Source organism: Naegleria lovaniensis (assembly GCF_003324165.1).
Source record: "Naegleria lovaniensis strain ATCC 30569 chromosome Unknown tig015, whole genome shotgun sequence".
Lineage (NCBI taxonomy): Eukaryota > Heterolobosea > Eutetramitea > Acrasida > Naegleriidae > Naegleria > Naegleria lovaniensis.
This window is the reverse complement of record NW_025407837.1, coordinates 277827-296664: the sequence shown is the minus strand read 5'-3', so window position 1 is coordinate 296664 and position 18838 is coordinate 277827. Positions and strand designations below refer to the sequence as shown.

The window sequence follows — 18838 nt, the reverse complement described above, 5'->3', positions numbered from 1 at the left end:
CAACAAATGATGCAGAACAAAATTCAATCCATCTTCACCTTCTCTGGAAAGAGGCCATCAGATTATCATACTTATGCATATTTTAAACAGACATTGCATATCGTAGATCCAACAATTCTCTCTCAAACTCTCCGAGAAGTATTTTCAAATCAATTATCTGATGATGACTATCTGCCTACCTTTCAGGTATTGTGCTCTCAAGTTGAACGTTACTTTCATCAATTCGAAGAATGTAAATATTCCATTCATCGGGAGCAAAAACAACAGTCGTATAACCGAGGTTACAATCAAAAGATGGAATATTTGAGCAGACAGTTGGAACAATTAGAAGAGCAATGGAAATTAAATTATTATGTGATCAAAAAATCCATCACGAACGACCTCAAGGTGAGGATGAAAGCACAACAAAATGACATTATGATTGAAAATTTATTCAAATATCTCACACAACAAGTTGTTGATGAGATTAATAGAGGCTTTTCACTTCCAATTTCGTCTTCTGACTCATCAAATGATGAGGATAGCGAATTTGATCCTCCCCAAAAGAAGCGAAAAACAGCAAATGAAATTTTTGAATCGAATAATATTTCCATAAGATACATTCTTGAGAAGTTAGAGCTTCATCCTCTCTGTCAATTATATTTGGACATTGTTAGATTTATTTGCAGACCATCAGACAAGTTAGCCTCCCAGTATAAGCTAGTTCCAATCACAATACCTGACGGCATTGAGGAGCATGGTTCCCTATTAGATTTTCTTCCTTCTCTTCAAACTTTCCAACAAAATTATTCACGCCTTTTACACTTTCTAAGTATTACATCTAGTGACTTCCTCTATGTCTGTATGTCATTGGAGAATCCATTTGTTACCTTACCTATGACTTTTGCAACAATACTCATGAACATTTATTACTCTTTTCAACAACTAGGAGACCAAAAACAAAAAATTTTCAACACTGATGTGTTTCATTCACTTACTAAAACTATTAATCATCAGTGCAAGAGAGAATTACTGGTACTGAACCATATGTGCATTAAGATCCCAGATTTACCAAAAACACTAATTTTTCCATTCATCGAAGAATTAATTTTTTCCAATGTTAATACATGGAATGAAAGGAAAGAGATCATCGTCACGATGTTGTTATACATGATGAGTGAGTGTGATGGGATTCTTAAGGTTATTTTACCTGATTTCCTTGAGCTTTCCAAAAATCACCAGATAGAATTTTTGGAATTCTTTAATTTATTGCCATATTCAAATATTGACAGACATGGTTTAGGAGCAATCCTTGAAATAATCAGTGAGCACCTACAACAGATGAAAGATTTTTCTTTTGAATATCTTGTAACTTTAAAACGCTGGATTGAAGATGACTCAATTCCTCAAAATCTGAGAGACAAGTGCCATACCATTCTCAACTACACTGTTTCCATTCTCCAAGAAGACTTTATTGTTTACTCGTGCAAACTGCAGGAGTACAATTACTCACTAGACACTTTTCATCAAACGTCTCCTCCTTTTGTTTATAGATTGAATTCCCTTACTTTCCTGAACTCTCTTCACTCCAAAACAGAGGAAATTATAGGCTTTGCATTGGAGTCTTCCAAAATGAAAGAGTCTGTTTGGTTCTTCTTGATAGAGCTTTTAGGTCTTTCGGGAGGAGAAACAATGGCATCAAATATTTTGCTGCACTTACTAACCAATTATTACTTTTCCACATCCTCAAAAGATAGAAATGGCAATGCTACTGTCTTATTTCTTAAACTCTATGACTCATTCTCCAAAAACTATGCCATTTTTGATGAGTAAGTATTGTTGGATTAACTTCTCATTTCAGTGTTTATTGACATTTCTGAAAAGACCTTTTATCGAAAAAGTTCTATGGATAGTTTCCAACACAAACAACAGTGAAAAGACTTGTACCATTATCAGCAATCTATGCCTATGGGTCAACCTTTTGAAAGATGTGTAAGTATCGACAATATTCTTGTGCTTATATGATCAATAACAATGACTTTCAGTGCTGATCAAGAAGTGCACTACAAACCAGTAATATTTTACAATTTTATTATCAGATGGCAACTTTTGTACCCTTTTCTCTTTAGAAACGGTTCCAATGTGCAAGATCTTCCTTTGCGCCTTCTCGAATCATTTATTTCAATTCTTAAATCAAGTTCCAAAATTGAAGACACCACCACACCAGCAACATATACAGCGGTGATTACGATACCAGAACTGATAGCCAACCAATTTTCACAGGCACTTTTGGCATACTACTTTTTCCTTTTGAAGCCAACATTTACAACCAAACATCAAAGAAGACATCAATTAAGAAGCAAGCAAAGATTATCTCACGATTTAATACCAACCATTATACTAGAGCCAGAAACTGACGTGGCAAGCACTTTATATTATTACTACTTTGTTTTGATTGTAATGGCAGGAAGAACAGATATTATTGAAAAATGTAGAAATGTTATTAAGGAAATTATTTCTGTGATGTGTTCTCGATTTGAACAAGTAGCATGCTCTACGTTTGACTTTGCTTTGGATCTAATATTTTGTAATCATATGGAATCTAGACTTCATGCTACAAACGTGTTCACGTCGTCTCAAGTACATGAACAAATCAATTATCCACTTCTCTATCAGAAAGATGCTCTTTCTATCATTAATTATTTCTTTCCAGAAGAAACATCGGTCTTTTCTAAAGTCCTAAGCAATGATGACATCAAACCTGAGGATAAAAGCACCATCATCAAGTTATTGTTTAAGAATGTGGAAGATGAGAGTATGATTGAGTTGACTCACATTTCAGAAATAACCCCAATTACTTCAACATCAGATCATCAGAGCTTGGTAACTCAATTGATTCAGCCCAATCATAAAATGTCGAAAACGAAAACAGTTCTTGAAGACAAGTTGACAATCAGAACAAAAGGCGTCGTATTTGTAAACCCATCCAATGTTCACAAAAAGTTGAAGAATCAATCATTCACGTTGAAGAAAGACACATATTATTTCGATAAGCACAACGAAGAGGTTGTGAAATTGAACAAGTCCCATATTTTGAGCCTATTTTCAAAATGTCTTTTTTCTCAAACAGAAGAGCATAACATTTCATGCACGCTTCAATTAGGAAAACAACTCATGAAGAGGTTGAAATTGCAAAATCCAATTCAAACCATAACTCAATTGCTAGAATCTCTTCCAAAGAAGCCAATGACCGAAAGAGAAATAGTTATTGACAAGATGTTCCACAAATTTCCAATCATTTATAGCTTGATTGATTTCATTTCTTTGGCGTATCCAAGAAAATTCATTGAAATTGAAAATATGGAGACAACTTTGATAAGTTTATTTGCTAATGCGATTGGAGAATGGAATTTAAGGGTATTGTCAAACAATAAGGGGTTTGGATCATCAGAAAATGACAAACATCTAATTATGAAGACCATTCAAATCACAAACGTGTTGATTCGTGCTGAATTAGTGATTGAACCGATGGATCTTGTTACTGAAATTATTCCACATGTTTCGCCAAAAGAGGCTGTGGAAATGCTGATGGATGTATTTCGGTGTATGGGCAGGTTGAAAGCAATGTCTACTGCAGCAGCAACAACAGGAAATGTATCCTCCACGACTCCACCAACAACAACCACACCAACCTCCTCTGCAGATTCCATCTCGTCGACAACTCCTCCCACATCCAGTGGCAGCGAAGAGTTTGATATTGAGCCATACATGGCAAGCATTAAGAATGCTTTAAGGAATCATTTGGATCAATTCGCTCCAATTTATGCCAGGTTTACTTCTGCATCTAAATCTGCATCAGCAAATAATCAACCATCAAGTCAACAATAGGTGATGAAGATTAAATAAAATTTATTAAGAAACTTAATTGTCTGAGAAGAACATTTTCACACGAGAAAGAATGTAGTCTTTTGATGGATCATAAGGTGAATCCTTAGAAGGAATTTCCAAAATGGCAGGAGTGATTTGGCTGTAGCTATCAAGTAAATATCTAATACTTTCGGCGACCTATTTTCAAATCATGAAATCCCGAATGATCCATCTAAATTTCATAAATTTCAAGCACTTACGTGTTGGTTGATTAACAAAATTGCAATATCCTCTCTGGAAGTGAGCTTCTTGAAAGCCTCTTCAATTTGTGTTTGTGGTGTTGCTGTAGTGATGGCGGTTCGTATCATCGGAGAAGTGATCATGAGGTAATTGTTGACAAAAACATCAGGTCATTATGTTGCGAGATTACATCATAGATATTTAAATATCAATAGTAATTTCCGTGAAGAAATGTCCCAACAATAATAAGTCATGATGATGATTCTATAAAAATAACAACTATGCACGTACATGGAGTTACAACAAGAAAGTTTTCAGCATGTTTTGCGTCATTGTCTCCAATTCCTGCTAATAAGAATCCAGTTACGGTTTCCTCATCGCCAATGATGCCGAGCAATGCGGTGGATCCAGTTCTAAGTTTTGGCTTTGACATTTTTTTGTTGTTTGGATATTTTAGAATTAAATTTTTATTTATTTTCTCCATTCTGTTGATAATTAATTATTAATTAGTAAAAGTATCCCCAACGTATTTGTGTGATTCAATGACACTACTGGAGAGTTTAACATGTATTTGAAGGGAGTGTTGTGATACAAATAATTCAACATCGTTTAACTTCACATTAATAATTTAATCGCCAAAAAATGTCCCAAATTCCTACTGTCGTTGATACCAACCAAGAGAATTCACCAGCAAGAATGAATGGCTCGGAGCAGAAGGAACATCACTTGGCTGGAATGGATGAGATGGAGTTGGCTTTGGCAATTGATACAACTGACGGTTCTGCTGTATTGAATCCCAACAACAACAATAACCCTTCATCATCAGTCTCGGTAGAAAATCAAGGCAAGATCGATTCTCCGAGTATACCTTCCACTCGGTTGCTCACTCCAGAGGAGATTATGATCATGAAAAGGCAACGAGAAGAAGTACCTTTTATGTTGTCATCTTTTCCCGATCCAAGAACAAATCATGGTTACCGAGCACAATTTCATACTCTTTGCCCATATACTTCAAAATTAATTTGCTATTGTAACAAGTTTTTCCTAAATAGCAAACAGCAACAACGATTCATACACAACACTAAGAATATATTAGAAATGTATTGCAGCAAACGACCAGAGTATGCTAGGGAGGTTGGATTCATGATTAATGAAGAACCAACTCTCAATAGTTCTATTATCATTGCTAAGGATAGAATAGAAAATGTTGTCAACACGTACGGTGACATATTGGAGTCCATTTCATCCAACAGCAAGACTGAGCCAGTTTCCGCCAATCCTTCCGAGTCTTTATTTCAGCTTCTCGATAATTCAGAAAACACAGATTCAAGCCTGAGTGCACAAGAAAAACAACAGGCATCAACATTATTTTCTGAATCAGAACTTTCTCAAATTCCTAAAAAGAGAGGAAGACCTAGGTAAGTCGTCATTACAACAAATTGCTTCTTTAACTCATACTCTATTAAGGTCTAGAAAATTATGTAAAAAATGTGACAGCGGAGATCAGGAGGATAAGCTCATTCATTGTGTAGCTTGTAACTGCTATTTCCATACTTTTTGTCATGAACCCAACATGGATCATTTAGAGCAACAATATAGAGATAATTGGCTTTGTGCTGACTGCAAAATTTGCCTCAAATGTAAAAAGAATTCAGATGAGAGTGAGATGATCATTTGTGATTATTGTGACAATGCATATCATTACCGATGTTTAGATCCGCCATTGAGCGAAGCTCCTAAAGGACTGTGGTTTTGTCCAACTTGTCAAGAACAAAGTAGTGAAAAGATTGAAGAATTTAAGAAAGCAAAACAATCAGAAGCACCCTCGTCAACCAAACAAGAACAACCATCCAATGAAAAGAAAACAAAAACTCCAAAGAAGAAGAAAAAGAATAAATAATTTCTATGCTATCCAAAATGAAAATTTAATTTAAAAAAAATGAGCACAACAACAGAGAATCTGCCATCATCTTCAACCGAGCCATCATCCGATCAACAACAAGTTTCGCTTCACTATGATGCTACTTTGGATGAAGAGGAAGAACCATTGATGAAAACAGCTTCCAAACAACAAGTTGATCAATATTTTCAAAAACACAAAATTCCGCAAATAATCAAACAACGTTTGAACGAAGCCTTCAATTTAAATCATCAAGATCCTGTTGAATACTTATTTAGCACAAAGAGAATGCATCAACTAGAACTGTTACTGCAACAACAGGAAAAAGAACTTAAAGAATTAACAAAGAAGCATGATGAAGAGTTGACAGCTCTCCAGCAAAGTAAAGAAGCATCCAGAGAAGCGTTCATAGAACAAGAAAAGCAATATCTAGAACAAATTGAGCAATTAAAAAAGGAACGAAAGGAGCTAGAAGATAAAATTCAACAACATGAACAAAAAAAGAAATTTGCTGACGAAAATAGGAAATATAATATTGAGCTTTTGAAAGAGAGAAACGCTTCGTTGCAAAAAGAAAATGCAACATTGAAAGAGCAAAATCAACAACATGAGAAAGAGTTAAAACAAAGAGAAAAGCAAATAAGAAAAATCATCAAACCAAGTCATGTCTCTAGCGATTCGATATCTTCCTTAGCCTCAGTCTCAACACCAACTTTGGAATAATTTATTACTTTTTGAAGACTCATGTTTCGTTGTTTAAGTTTAAAAAAGAGTTTACTGCTGTAAATAATTTAATCTTCCATTATGTCATCATCAACTTCATCAACAATTTCATCAACATCCAAGTGAAGAGAGTCATCTTGCTCTACTGTTGGCTTCTTTTTCTTTTCTTCACGATATCTCATTGCCTTGATGCATTGACTTCTACAGCTCAAGCAGAATTGAATACGTTTGTCGAATTCGTCTGAAGGTTCACTTGTTTGGTAGACGTCTTGATTCTTGGCAGTGTCAACGCTTTGTGCTTGCTCATCAATCTTAGCATCGATGATACCATCTTTGATGGCTTTGGCAACAATACCTTGAACATCGTTCACATCTGTGTCAGTTAAATTCAACTTTTTGCTGACATCAGCAAAAGAGATTCTGGAATAAGCCTTGATGATGGACTTCAAACCAGTACGAATAACATTTTGCCTAATACGATTGATGAGAGTGAGGTTGTCATCAGCCACGTATTGTTCTCTGTACTTCTCAACAATAGTTTCAAATCCATTTACATTACCAAGTCTCACTTGTTGAGTAAGTTCATAGTATGGCTTGAGTTGAGCCAAGGTCACATTATCGTTAGTGGCCTCCAAAGTGTTCACAAAAAGAGAACGTTCAGGAATATGGCCCATCAACAAGCTAACAACGATCAGTAATTTGTTGGCGTGAATACGGAAACCTCTTCCTACGTTACGCTTATTCAAATTGGCTTGTTCGGCTCCTTCTTTTTGAGCTTTTGGCTTATTTGGTTGAGCACCTGGTGCCTTACGGAGTGCTGTTTGCAATGAATTGTAAGCTTCGGAATAGTCCAATTGAATAGCTTGAATTCTTCCTTTGTAATAATAATATCTAGCCAATTGATTATTGTCCACATGACCAATTGTTTGATCAATAGAAACAGTCTTCAATAGTTTGTTTGCTTGTTCTACCAACTTGTCTTGCAAATATGATCTCAAAAGACAGTTCAAAATAACAAACTGACTCCAATGGTCATGTGCCAAAGTGCAACTACGCAATCTACCAAGCAAAATATTTCTAAATTCGTTGTTAGAAACAACGTGCAACTTTTCATGAATAAAAGAGAAATAAAAATACACTTTCGAGAAGAGGAAATTCATAGAGCGAGATCTTTGCTGCTTTTCCAACACGTGTTGATATTTCACGCAATCATAAGCACAAACGTAGGCTCTGTTGTATTGCTTTTTGTCTGTCAAAAAGATGATTGTAATAAGCCACAAGTAAACTTCAGCCTCTGGAATTGGCTTTTGTTCCTCATCTTGCATTTCAATAGTTTCTTCAATGTATGAAACAAGGTGTGCACATTTCAATTCCTGGAAAACAAATGTAGGTAAAGGTACATTTTCAATTTTTGATAATATCAAATAATAATTCATGAATGGATTAATGTTGATCGGATTCAACCTTTAAGCTCACACCTACCTTCAAGATTCCAACAAGGATCTTATCTGTCATTTGTCTTCTCAATTTGTTGTAAAACAATCTGAAGGCTCTCATTTGTTTTCTATCATTATCAAGATCATCTTGTTGAACAGACTTGGCAATCATTTTCAATTGATCCTTCAACTCTCCTCGAATCACCAATTCCAACTCTTCCTCAGGATTAACTGGAGGAGTGGTTTCAGAAGTTGTTGTTACGTCCTTCATCTCGGCATCTGATGTTGTTGTTTCCTTGATCGTCATTGTTGATGCTGATGGCAAAGAGAGTGTATTTAATTTTTTAAAAATTTGTTTTAATTTTTCTTCTAAAAATACAACAGCATTTCCTCTGGGGTTTTTAATGTGAAGTGGTGGTTAATGGAAGGTGGAATAATTCTTCGTGGCCTTAATCTTTATGAATGGATTATCTTTTTGAGCCATACATCAGAGGTAGTCTCGGAAGAGGTGGTTGTAGCTCCTTGAGATGAAGGAGGTGGTTGTAGGGGGAATCTCTTTGCCAACATATTCGATAAGGAATGTATTTGTTGAGTATTGAGAGAGGAACACACTTTTCCAAATGATTCGGGAGCCTCACATCTTTCAAATCCACACTTTTCATAGAACGTTGGGATTTTTGTGCTGAGATAGAGAGTTGAGCCTTGAGGGAGATGTGTTTTGGCGTAGCTGCATAATTCGTCCATTACTCTACGACCCAATCCCGAACCTCTTTTGTCTTTTCTTGTTACTACTGTTTCAATGATAAAAGTACTTTGTTGAGATTGGATGAGTTTGGCATGAGCAACTACTGTTGGTGATGATTGATTATCCGATTCTTCAATCAGAATTAGACTGATTGGTACAAAAGAGTTGGGTTGTTGTTCGAGTTGAGTTTTATCGTTGAAAAGCATTGATTTCCGAACAGAACTTGATGATGGCCATTCATCAATAATTAGTTGGACGGTCTCGTCGATGAATTGGTCCCAATGCTGATGCAAAAGAAGGGAATTGATTTTTGACATTTTTATTCCTCTTTCACAGACAAGAAACAAAAGAACAATGTAAAAAACAATTAATATTAACTGTTAACAATTCATTTGTTGTCGAATTTAGTAATGGTGTCATGATTCATATTTTGAATGACAACTTAGAAAATGACATGCAAGCACGATAGCTGTTGCCATTATTAAAATTACATTAAAGTGCATGCCTTATTTAAACTTGGTTCTACATTTGACACGTTCAAGAAATTATTAGCAGTCTCTCATAAAACAACTGTCACAACCACTCTCAAAAGAATTGCATCAACGTTGTGACTCTCGCGTAAATACAACTTTTGAAAGTCTTTGAAACAGTCATTTCTGGGAGAGAAACCGCATTTTGTTGTTACAGAATCTCTCATCGACGGACACATCAATCCAGTTGCAAAATTGTTGTTTTCATCTCTATCGAGGTTCTTGTTTCTTTATTCAGCTGAATCAATTAATAGATTTAAAAAATGTTCTCACAATTCCTCCACTCCTTGTCGTCGAGTGTTGCTAGCTCGATGGATGAAAGCGGTTCTTCCTCTCGTATCGCGGAGACAAGACATCAGGACGGACAACATCACGCTGAAGAGCTTCGGAGCGATGATGAGACCAATCACACCAGAAATATTAGTAGAGATAATAACCAACAGCAATCAGTGCCATCTTCATCGGAGACAAGACAACATCATCATCATGACCAATTTCGTAATTTACTATTTGGTGGTGCTCGTAGAGGTGGACACGGATTATTAATTGAAGACGATGACGAAGATGAAGATGATGAACAGAGGAGTCCAGTTGTAGCCTCATCATCATCAACCTCTCATATACACCAACGAGACAATACTACCACGGCTGAGGAAACAACAGCCTCTTCCTCAGACAACGCTAACAACCCTGTAGCAAACACTAACGACACGGAAAACATTTCAACCACTGCAGCTGCTCATTCGAGAGATGATCTTTTTCATACTGCTGCAGCCAGATTGGCACTTGGTAATAGACTCTACCGATTACGAGCTCGTGCCAGAAGAAATAGAAGCCGTAATTTTAGTGAAATTAATGGCTTCCATATTGCTAACGGAAGGTAAGTGATTATTTAGTCATTGAAATACAATATATGCAAACTGTACATTTGAAAATTATCTTGTGATCATGAATTATGGAAATAGCAAAACACCATTTTGGAAGAGTGGACTTGTAAATTCAATGTATACTACTTATTACTTATTTTTGCAGATTGCATTAATTCTATTTAAATTAGAGTCACGTTTTATGTTTAACGCTCCTGCATGGGTATTTGGTTGGGTTTTGGTGATCATTCCAACCTATGTCATGTCACTTATATTTTTGGTCTCTCTTGCTTTCTGGGGTGTAAAAGATTTGATCAAATGGAGAAGGCATTACAGTCGACAATATAGAAGATTTGAACGATATGCTTCACAACTTGATGAAGCTAGTAGAGCTGTAGCAACATTTAGAAATACTGATCCCCTGCGGTATAGCTCAGTGAGATCCATTCAAAGAGAAAAACGAAAAGCTGTTGACAGATTTGTTGGTTATAGTGTCTTTGCCGGCATCATTGTTGGACTAGTGTGTGCTATTTTAATTTGCATCAAGTTAGACTATATCGATCAATTTGCTTTGCCATTCACCTCCATTTTCAGTGTCATTATGGTATATTCAGTGTTGCAATGCATTGCAGCCTATATTTATTTGGGAGTTATTCATGGAGCAGCTAAAAACAAGCTGCAAGTACTATTAGAGATGTTTGGAGTGGTATTATGCGTTGTTTGCTTCTTGATTTTACTTGGAGTAAGATTGGACAAATACGTATACTACATGCCCTATGCCTTTTCTTTGATTCCACTATTTTGTTTGAACACGGCGCTGTTACTTTATAATATTATTAGTGCTGTTCGATCGTTTTCTCTTGCTCCAAACCCAAATAAGAATAATAATATTAAGGAAGACAGTTTTATGACACTTTCTGGACTTTTAATTACCATGTACAATGGTATGGAAAGAAAAAGAAAGGAAGATATCGGAGAACCCTTGCATGATGAGTCAGAATTATCTCTCACAGACGTTCAGAAAAAGCAACGTCTTAAAAATAGAATGGATGCTATTTTCGCTGCCATGTGTAGCATTCCTGTGAATGTGTGTTTTGGCCTCATTAGTTATTATGGAGAAGCAAACACGATAGAGTGGCATCACTATCTTGGAATTTTCATTCCTTTGCTAGTTCCAATATTTTTACTTTGTATTTGGACAACATTTAGACAGAAAATTATTGAAAGATATTATAGAGCTCATTCATCGTCAACTGCTACAAATGAAACAGAAATGCAAGACACCTCCGAGGAACCTACAATGAGCGTTCGTGACATTCTCAACAATTCAGAAGCTATGAGAGCACTCAGAAGCGGTGCAACCAATACTCAAACAAATCTCTCACCTCTCATGATTTTGTATCTTCATTCTCTCATTCGTGAACAACAAGAACAAGAGCACACAGATACCGAACATCAAGATACAGGAAGAAATGCTGCACTAATGCAATTCCTTCAAGAATTGATGGAGGCACGATCAAGACCTGTGTCACAGGGACTTACACGAGAGTATCTTGCCACATTGCCAACTCATATTTACAAACAGCAAGAGGGAGTTCAGCTCAACACGACATGTCCAATTTGTCTTTGCGACTATGAGGATGGTGATGAGTTGAGAACTTTACCTTGCTTCCATATCTTCCATAAGGAGTGTATTGACAATTGGTTACTACAAAAGAAGATTTGTGCCATTTGCAAGCATGAAGTAGACTCATACAATGAACAAAGTTTCTACTACCAAGATGAAGATAATGTTTGAATGATTTCATTTTTGTTGGGAAAGCAGAAGGCTATCATTTAGAACCACTGACCAACAGAAATATTTTCAAACACTCAGACGAAGCCTTTGTGAGGTGTATACATTGAGACAAGCCTCTTTAAGAAAAAAAAACATTGATCACTTCACTCGCACACTGGCACGATACGTATCGGAGAACAACCGCTAATCATCATTCAAACGCACTTTTCAAACACCACTGTTTAAATTCATTGATATTGCACTTGTCATCATGCAATCGTTGGACGTATTGAAGAATATAGTCAATAACATTTCTCAATTGGCTCAAGACCAATGCTCTGACTTGCCTCAACATTTAGCAGATAGGACACTTCAGATTTCTTTAAATGAATTGGTCAAAGTGATTAGTTTTCAAGTTGTTCCGACACTACATCATGAAACACTATCCTTTGTTCTTGATCATGCTGGTGATTCCATTGATTTAGCCTCACTCAAGGATGAAGCAACTCAAATGCATGTAATGGTGTTACTTGAGGGTTTTGCTGTACTTTTAGAAACCTTAAAGCTCTTCCATGACTTTGAACTGAAACAAGAAGAATATTTCAAATTATACTCTAGTTCAACGTTTGTTGGCATGTATTTCAAGAGATGGGATCGATTTTATATTGATTGGATTGTCTCTTTTCAAAACAGAGATGTCTCTCGGTCTCACCTTGTAACAATAGCTAGAACCTTTTATTTCAGCTACATGAATGGAGTCTTGACAAAAGGCAGACTAGAACAGCCATCACAAGAGATTTGTTATGGCTCTTCCGATGAATCAAGTGGTGTGAACGAACCTTCCAAAATGTTGTCCGAGTCAACAGTGAAATCCCTCAATCTGCTCAAAATGTATAAAGTAAGTATTTTAAAAGTGTGTCACGCACAGTATTGAATTGTCACATGTGTTCAGATTTTTCTGAGCAAATTAGATCGATTTAATGAAAAGGTTTTGAATAATAACTCTCGGACGTCACTGTATGGAAATTATTTACTGTTGCTCGACCCATCTCTGCTTCCTCGAATTCGATATCACAAAACTCCTCATAAACATCCTTCTCTTTACAGACTCGGTTACAGTAAGCACCTGTATATCATACCCTTAATTGATTTTGAAATGAGTTTTGAAGAAAGACGTGCCGCTGATTTGGTCATGAAAGACTGTAAAGGTTTTGATCATGACTATAATTACACTAAGAAAAATATTGTTGAGCTACTCACATGTCATGAAGGACAGTTTCAAAACAAGCTAATCAGTCTGAGCAGCTACATGAAACTGAGTGATGAATGGTGCAGACAAAACGTGACCCTACTCAGAGAACAGAGACAAGACCCACACGACCTCATACACTCCATAAACGTCTCATCCGATCCCTTAATTGAGTCTACTCTGGTGGGTGAGTCTTCTGTCATTGATCAATGACAATAAAAAGATGGTGCTGTATGAAAAGAAGAAGAGGTGAGTGTGTGACCACTGCTCTACTGCCATAAATATTCAGATTGATCGTCCTCTGATTTGGAGCTAAAGGTTGATTTTGTACTCTTATCCGTCAATAATCGTTCATTTTCAAATTGAAGACCACCTCCATTCACCATCAATCGAGTGATCCACTTGATATGAAAAGAGAAATAATTGACATCCATGTGTTTGATTCGTTTCTTCACTGACTTCTTAATGGCTGTCGAAGTTTTGGTATCAACAATCACCTTTTGATAGATCAAATTTTCAAGACTTGCTTTGAACTTGTCATAGACTTGTTTTTGCTCAATCGACTTGGAAAACAAGGATTGTTTCCATTTGATTTTTCTTTCTAAATCCGCCAATGCCATGACAATAGTTTCACACAAAACATCTCTCTCTGGGTGAACCTTATAAGTGGATGCATTCTTTTCAAACTCATCCAAAATAAAATTACATAGCCAATGTAAATTCTCATTAAACACTACAGCATGATATAATTTGAAATAGATGGCCCAAATCAATGCATGAACATATCTCATGGATTGTCGAGTTCCTTCTATTTCAGTAACAACTATGAGTGCTTTTAGCCATTGAGTTGGATTTTTCAGAATGGAAAATAACTTGGAAATGGGTAATGAACATAATATGGCGTTCACTAGTCTTCCCATATTCGATCCAGCTTCAAATTGCGTCGAGTTGAAATTCACTTGTGAATCAGATGAGAGAAAGTTTGTTCCATCTCCACTCATGGTCGTAATGGCAAGGATTGGATCTGTGACTGAGAGTGGAATCTCCTTATAGGTTCCCTTGCCAAGAAGTGTTTTTGCAAACACACCTTGTTTTGGTTTTGGTGAGAAATCACTACTACACAATTGGAAATATCCATTTGGTTTCTGAGAGAGCAACTTTTTGTGAAATTCGGTATACTTTTTCTGAAACATTTCCAAGGTAGGACTCGAAACCACTAAATTTTCACTCAGGTCTTTCTCTGGAATTTCTTTCAAAGGACATGCCTGATACAAACGTTGTACAAATTGCACAGCATCTACATTTCCAATGAAAATCAATCCTCCAAAATCAGTTCGTGCCAGTTCCGAGTGGTCCGTTGAATCTACGGTTGTTGTTGCTGTTGCTGCTACTGAACCATCCAAACGACTCTCCATGCTACTACTTGTAAGAAGGGATTCAGATATATTGATCGTAGTCGTACTCGTGGAACTGAGTGGATGACCCATCAATGTTGAGGTGGTGGTAGGAAGAATATCAAATCCAGCAACTGCTTTGAAAATATCACGAGCATCCATTCGAGCATCCATTTGGGACGAGGAACTTGTTGAAATAATTTCATCCATTTGTGTATATTGTCTTAATGGATATAATAATACTTTTCCATGACAATCATTGACCCATGAAGCAGGTGAATGTCTTTGCAATGGAGAATTCTTTTCATGAGAAGGTAATGCATCTACATATGAAACTCCATGATACTTTTCAATGTCCCAATAATTCACTGAGAGTGAGAGTCCATCAAAGACTTGAGTATAAGTTAAAAATTCAATTCTCGATAAATGGGAATCTGTGAAAAAGATTAAATCAAAATTATTTTCACCAGCAGAGGGTGGATAATAGGTTGGAGTGAAACGAATGGCTCGTTCATGTTGTTCAATAGGAATATTTCTCAATAAAAGAGTTGCCTTAATAGTGGCATGTTCAAAATATTGAATACGATCACTCATTTCAACAAAAAAGACTTGTGTGAATGAATCGGATGGATGAATGTTTGGAACTGATGACAATGGATTCAATGTCCAGAGAAATTGGAATGTAATGAATACTTACTTTCAACAAACACTGAATTTCCATTAGAAATCCATTGAGAGGTCATGGAATCTTCACTATTCTTGTGTAAAATTAGTCTTGGATCAAACTCCATTTGTATTGCTACTCTTCGCTTTGATCCATCAGTTCCACTTTGAATTCCATAAGCCATGACAGTTGACACATTTCGTATCGTCACAATCACTGTAGCCAATTCCTTCTTTCCAATCGTTCCTGTTGCTGACATTAATTCAAAACACACAGGATACTGAACTTGATAATTCTGCTTCTGACAACATGCTTCAAATTTCGATCCACTCAATTCCGAACAAATTTCAATACCGAGTTTTGATGAGAAGGTATCTCCAACAAGTATAGCACTTTTTCTTTCTGAAATTTGACCTCCAAATCCAACACGGTCTGGAATGATAAAATCCTCGTAGGGTCTTAATGGTACATTTAAAATATATGAAACATGATTCGACAGGAAAGAAATCTCTTTCGAATGATGATCAGGTATGGTTATAACAGTTCCAACAGGTAAGGTCAATCCTCCTTCATTCGTGAGTATGATATTCTTAAAGCATACCAATTCACCAGGTTCTAACACTCCATCATCTTCTTCTTGTTCCTCTCGAAGGACTTGTAAGGAAAAAGATTTCACTTTGAGTGAATAACAAGTGGAAGATTGTTCAAGAATTTGATTATTTGCATCCAACACTCGAAACATGACAGATCCCATGTGACCATCGAGACCATCCACTCCATGTAATCCACTATGATAATTCATCATGTTCATTCCATTTCAATAAATTCCAAATATAGTTGAATATCATTAACATTTTTCATTTACACACAATAATATCATCAGACATTGGTTAAAATTCAATAACAAAAAATTCAATAACAAATATTCACACACATACCTTCTTCCAGGTGCTCCATTATATCCTGCAAGTCCCATATTTCCATTAGGTCCTCTCTGTCCATTCGATAATTGTGGTGGTTTGGGTTGTGAATGTCCAGGTGGTGCCTGATAGACCAGTTGTGGACCTGCCATACCTCCCATTCCTCCATTTCCTCCATTTCCAGGTCTAGTAGTAGTATTCCAATAATGATGGATCATTCAATGGATGGTACAACGAAGTGAATTGAAAAAATTATGATTATTATTGTACATGGAACACACCTAAACTCACCTTCCTCCAAATCCTGGTCGACCAAATTCACCTCCCCTTCCACCCTTACCACCCATTCCTGGTTCAGTTGAGGCAGATACAAATTTTAAGAGATAGGGATTTCGAGTATCAATGATAATATTTCCTCCATTTCCTCCACAGCCTGATGATGATGATAGGGTGTGAATGGATGAAAAATATATTTTGGTGTGTGAATCATGAGGTCACATTCTTTTGATAAACATACCTCCACTGAAAGAATGAATGGTTCATTTTGGAATTATATATATGATACTTACTTTCCTCCATCTCCAGCACTACATTTTTAACAATGCAAATTAATAGTCACACAAATTGTAAATAACATGTTAGTCATTAATAGTCACACACTTGTTTGTGAATGAAATCATTGTACCTACTCGCCACCTGAGCCCCCACTGTGCACATCAACGATGGATTATTCGAGTTTTGTTTAAAACGTATGCTAAGATACTTACTTTCCACCACTTGTGATTGATGTATAATTATTAATTTAGATATTGTTCAAACATTTTCAAGTGCCTTAATAGACAGTACTTACTTGCCACCACTATTTGAACAAATATATTCATTCCAATGAAATTTATAATTCTAAAGGATACTTACTCTCCTCCTCTGTAAAGTTTAAGAGTCATTGATGATCATTATTCAACATGTTCATTTCACAAGTGTTATGAAATTGAAAGTGTGTGAAAATGACATTTCAAATAGTTACAAACCTTCCACCACTATTTGGTCGATGAGTATGAATGAGAATGATGAATATGAATCATACTTACTTTGCTCCATGTTCTCCTGGTTTTCCATTCAATCCTGGACCACCATCTCCTCCTTGACCACCACTGTTGTATTTTTAGCATTAATTATACACGATAATTATTTAATAATAATTTCCAAATTAAATGACAATGAATAAGCTACACTTACCATCCACCATCACCTCCTTTTCCACCACTACATTAAGATTCCAAGATTGTACATTGTATATTCCTTAATACACTCATTGAATAAAATTTCACTTACTCTCCACCACTTTGAATTCCAAGTCATGTAAAAAACATAATGATCAAGTCATCATATACTTACTCTCCACCCTTTCCACCATCTCCACCTCGTGAGATGAGCACTACAGACCCATCTTTCATTGGAACTATTTGATTGTTTTGAAAATTTAAATTATTGACGTCACAAAGCGTCATGTGCGTCGGTGAAAAATAATCTAACACAATATGAATGTCACTTCCATGAGATCCATTCTCTCCATGCAATCCCTTCGTTCCATTGGTTGCATGTGAGCCATGACCTAATAGTTAAGAAATCCGAAAAAAGATTTGCAAAAAAATTGAAAAATTATTCACACACCTCCATTACCTCCCAATGTTCCATCATTACCTCCGTAATTTCCATTAATCCCTTGAATACCATTCTTTATCCGAAATGATATGACTTAAATTTCATGGTGAGATTATCACACTTACAGTTCCACAACTTCCTGCCATTCCATTTCTATTCACAATTTGCTTTGATTAAAAAATTGTAATGATGATTACATCAACACATACTCGCCACAAGGTCCGTCCTGTCCTTTCCGACCACTTTTATCAATCACTACACGTAAATCCATTTTTTTGAGTTTGATTAGTGGCAGTTGTTGAAAATTGATAATTCATGGAATTTGATGAAAAGTATGTAACACTTTCAACACACAAGACGAAACTTGTTCGTGACATTTAAACGTGGGCCTTTGACTCTCACATGTTCATTGTGTAGTGCCCTTGAGTTGAATGTACGCGTACGGATTACCCTACTTCCTTATTGTTGCAGTAAATACTGTAGTGGGTTGTGTACATGAATATTCATGCAACCGTACACCGAGTCCGACCCGTTTTACAACTTTTTCATTCCTTTCGAGTGGGTAATAATTAATATAAAAGGTCAATGGAAGGAAATTTTAGAATTACTTGAAATAACTGTGGCGCAACACCTAAACGAAAACAAACGCGAGGGACTGCCGCAGGTTTCTTTTCTTGATGCGAAAACGCACAAATGGCATGCCTTCTAGAACTGGTGGCATGATCTAAAGGATTTTGCAAGCGCTAAAAAGTTGTTTGGTGCGTCTGAGTCCACAAAAATCCTTGACAAGTGGCAACTCTCAACAACAATTCCACGTTCGGATCCGAACGATATCGTTACTGCATGCCGACTTTACTAATCATCAACAAATACAACAATATTCTTT

At 36.2% G+C, this 18838-nt stretch overlaps 9 protein-coding genes across 9 annotated transcripts; 5 read left to right on the top strand and 4 right to left on the bottom strand.

Moving 5' to 3' along the window:
* Nucleotides 1-6: 6 nt before the first annotated feature.
* Nucleotides 7-3867, top strand: C9374_002325 (uncharacterized protein; the record flags this gene model as incomplete). The annotated part of the gene is made up of 3 exons (XM_044691731.1): nt 7-1808; nt 1864-1971; nt 2025-3867. 3 exons carry the CDS (start codon nt 7-9, stop codon nt 3865-3867), a joined length of 3753 nt encoding a protein of 1250 aa, XP_044550573.1.
* A 33-nt stretch (nt 3868-3900) lies between these two features.
* On the bottom strand, nt 3901-4519 carry C9374_002324 (uncharacterized protein; the record flags this gene model as incomplete). The annotated part of the gene is made up of 3 exons (XM_044691730.1): nt 3901-4044; nt 4107-4189; nt 4378-4519. The coding sequence occupies 3 exons, from the start codon at nt 4517-4519 to the stop codon at nt 3901-3903; spliced, it is 369 nt and encodes a 122-aa protein (XP_044550572.1).
* Nucleotides 4520-4728: 209 nt separating this feature from the next.
* On the top strand, nt 4729-5986 carry C9374_002323 (uncharacterized protein; the record flags this gene model as incomplete). The annotated part of the gene is made up of 2 exons (XM_044691729.1): nt 4729-5504; nt 5554-5986. The coding sequence occupies 2 exons, from the start codon at nt 4729-4731 to the stop codon at nt 5984-5986; spliced, it is 1209 nt and encodes a 402-aa protein (XP_044550571.1).
* Nucleotides 5987-6025: 39 nt separating this feature from the next.
* C9374_002322 (uncharacterized protein) lies at nt 6026-6709 on the top strand (the record flags this gene model as incomplete). Its single annotated transcript, XM_044691728.1, has 1 exon — nt 6026-6709. The coding sequence occupies one exon, from the start codon at nt 6026-6028 to the stop codon at nt 6707-6709; it is 684 nt and encodes a 227-aa protein (XP_044550570.1).
* Nucleotides 6710-6777: 68 nt separating this feature from the next.
* C9374_002321 (uncharacterized protein) lies at nt 6778-8452 on the bottom strand (the record flags this gene model as incomplete). The annotated part of the gene is made up of 2 exons (XM_044691727.1): nt 6778-8082; nt 8192-8452. 2 exons carry the CDS (start codon nt 8450-8452, stop codon nt 6778-6780), a joined length of 1566 nt encoding a protein of 521 aa, XP_044550569.1.
* Nucleotides 8453-8601: 149 nt separating this feature from the next.
* Nucleotides 8602-9096, bottom strand: C9374_002320 (uncharacterized protein; the record flags this gene model as incomplete). Its single annotated transcript, XM_044691726.1, has 1 exon — nt 8602-9096. One exon carries the CDS (start codon nt 9094-9096, stop codon nt 8602-8604), a length of 495 nt encoding a protein of 164 aa, XP_044550568.1.
* A 587-nt stretch (nt 9097-9683) lies between these two features.
* C9374_002319 (uncharacterized protein) lies at nt 9684-12084 on the top strand (the record flags this gene model as incomplete). The annotated part of the gene is made up of 2 exons (XM_044691724.1): nt 9684-10300; nt 10386-12084. The coding sequence occupies 2 exons, from the start codon at nt 9684-9686 to the stop codon at nt 12082-12084; spliced, it is 2316 nt and encodes a 771-aa protein (XP_044550567.1).
* A 250-nt stretch (nt 12085-12334) lies between these two features.
* C9374_002318 (uncharacterized protein) lies at nt 12335-13525 on the top strand (the record flags this gene model as incomplete). The annotated part of the gene is made up of 2 exons (XM_044691723.1): nt 12335-12961; nt 13016-13525. The coding sequence occupies 2 exons, from the start codon at nt 12335-12337 to the stop codon at nt 13523-13525; spliced, it is 1137 nt and encodes a 378-aa protein (XP_044550566.1).
* Nucleotides 13526-13581: 56 nt separating this feature from the next.
* On the bottom strand, nt 13582-18223 carry C9374_002317 (uncharacterized protein; the record flags this gene model as incomplete). Its single annotated transcript, XM_044691722.1, has 17 exons — nt 13582-15350; nt 15404-16158; nt 16309-16476; nt 16582-16723; nt 16808-16812; nt 16860-16877; nt 17058-17066; nt 17141-17149; nt 17206-17214; nt 17319-17327; nt 17379-17441; nt 17527-17553; nt 17623-17631; nt 17686-17902; nt 17962-18025; nt 18078-18105; nt 18162-18223. The coding sequence occupies 17 exons, from the start codon at nt 18221-18223 to the stop codon at nt 13582-13584; spliced, it is 3363 nt and encodes a 1120-aa protein (XP_044550565.1).
* Nucleotides 18224-18838: the final 615 nt, after the last annotated feature.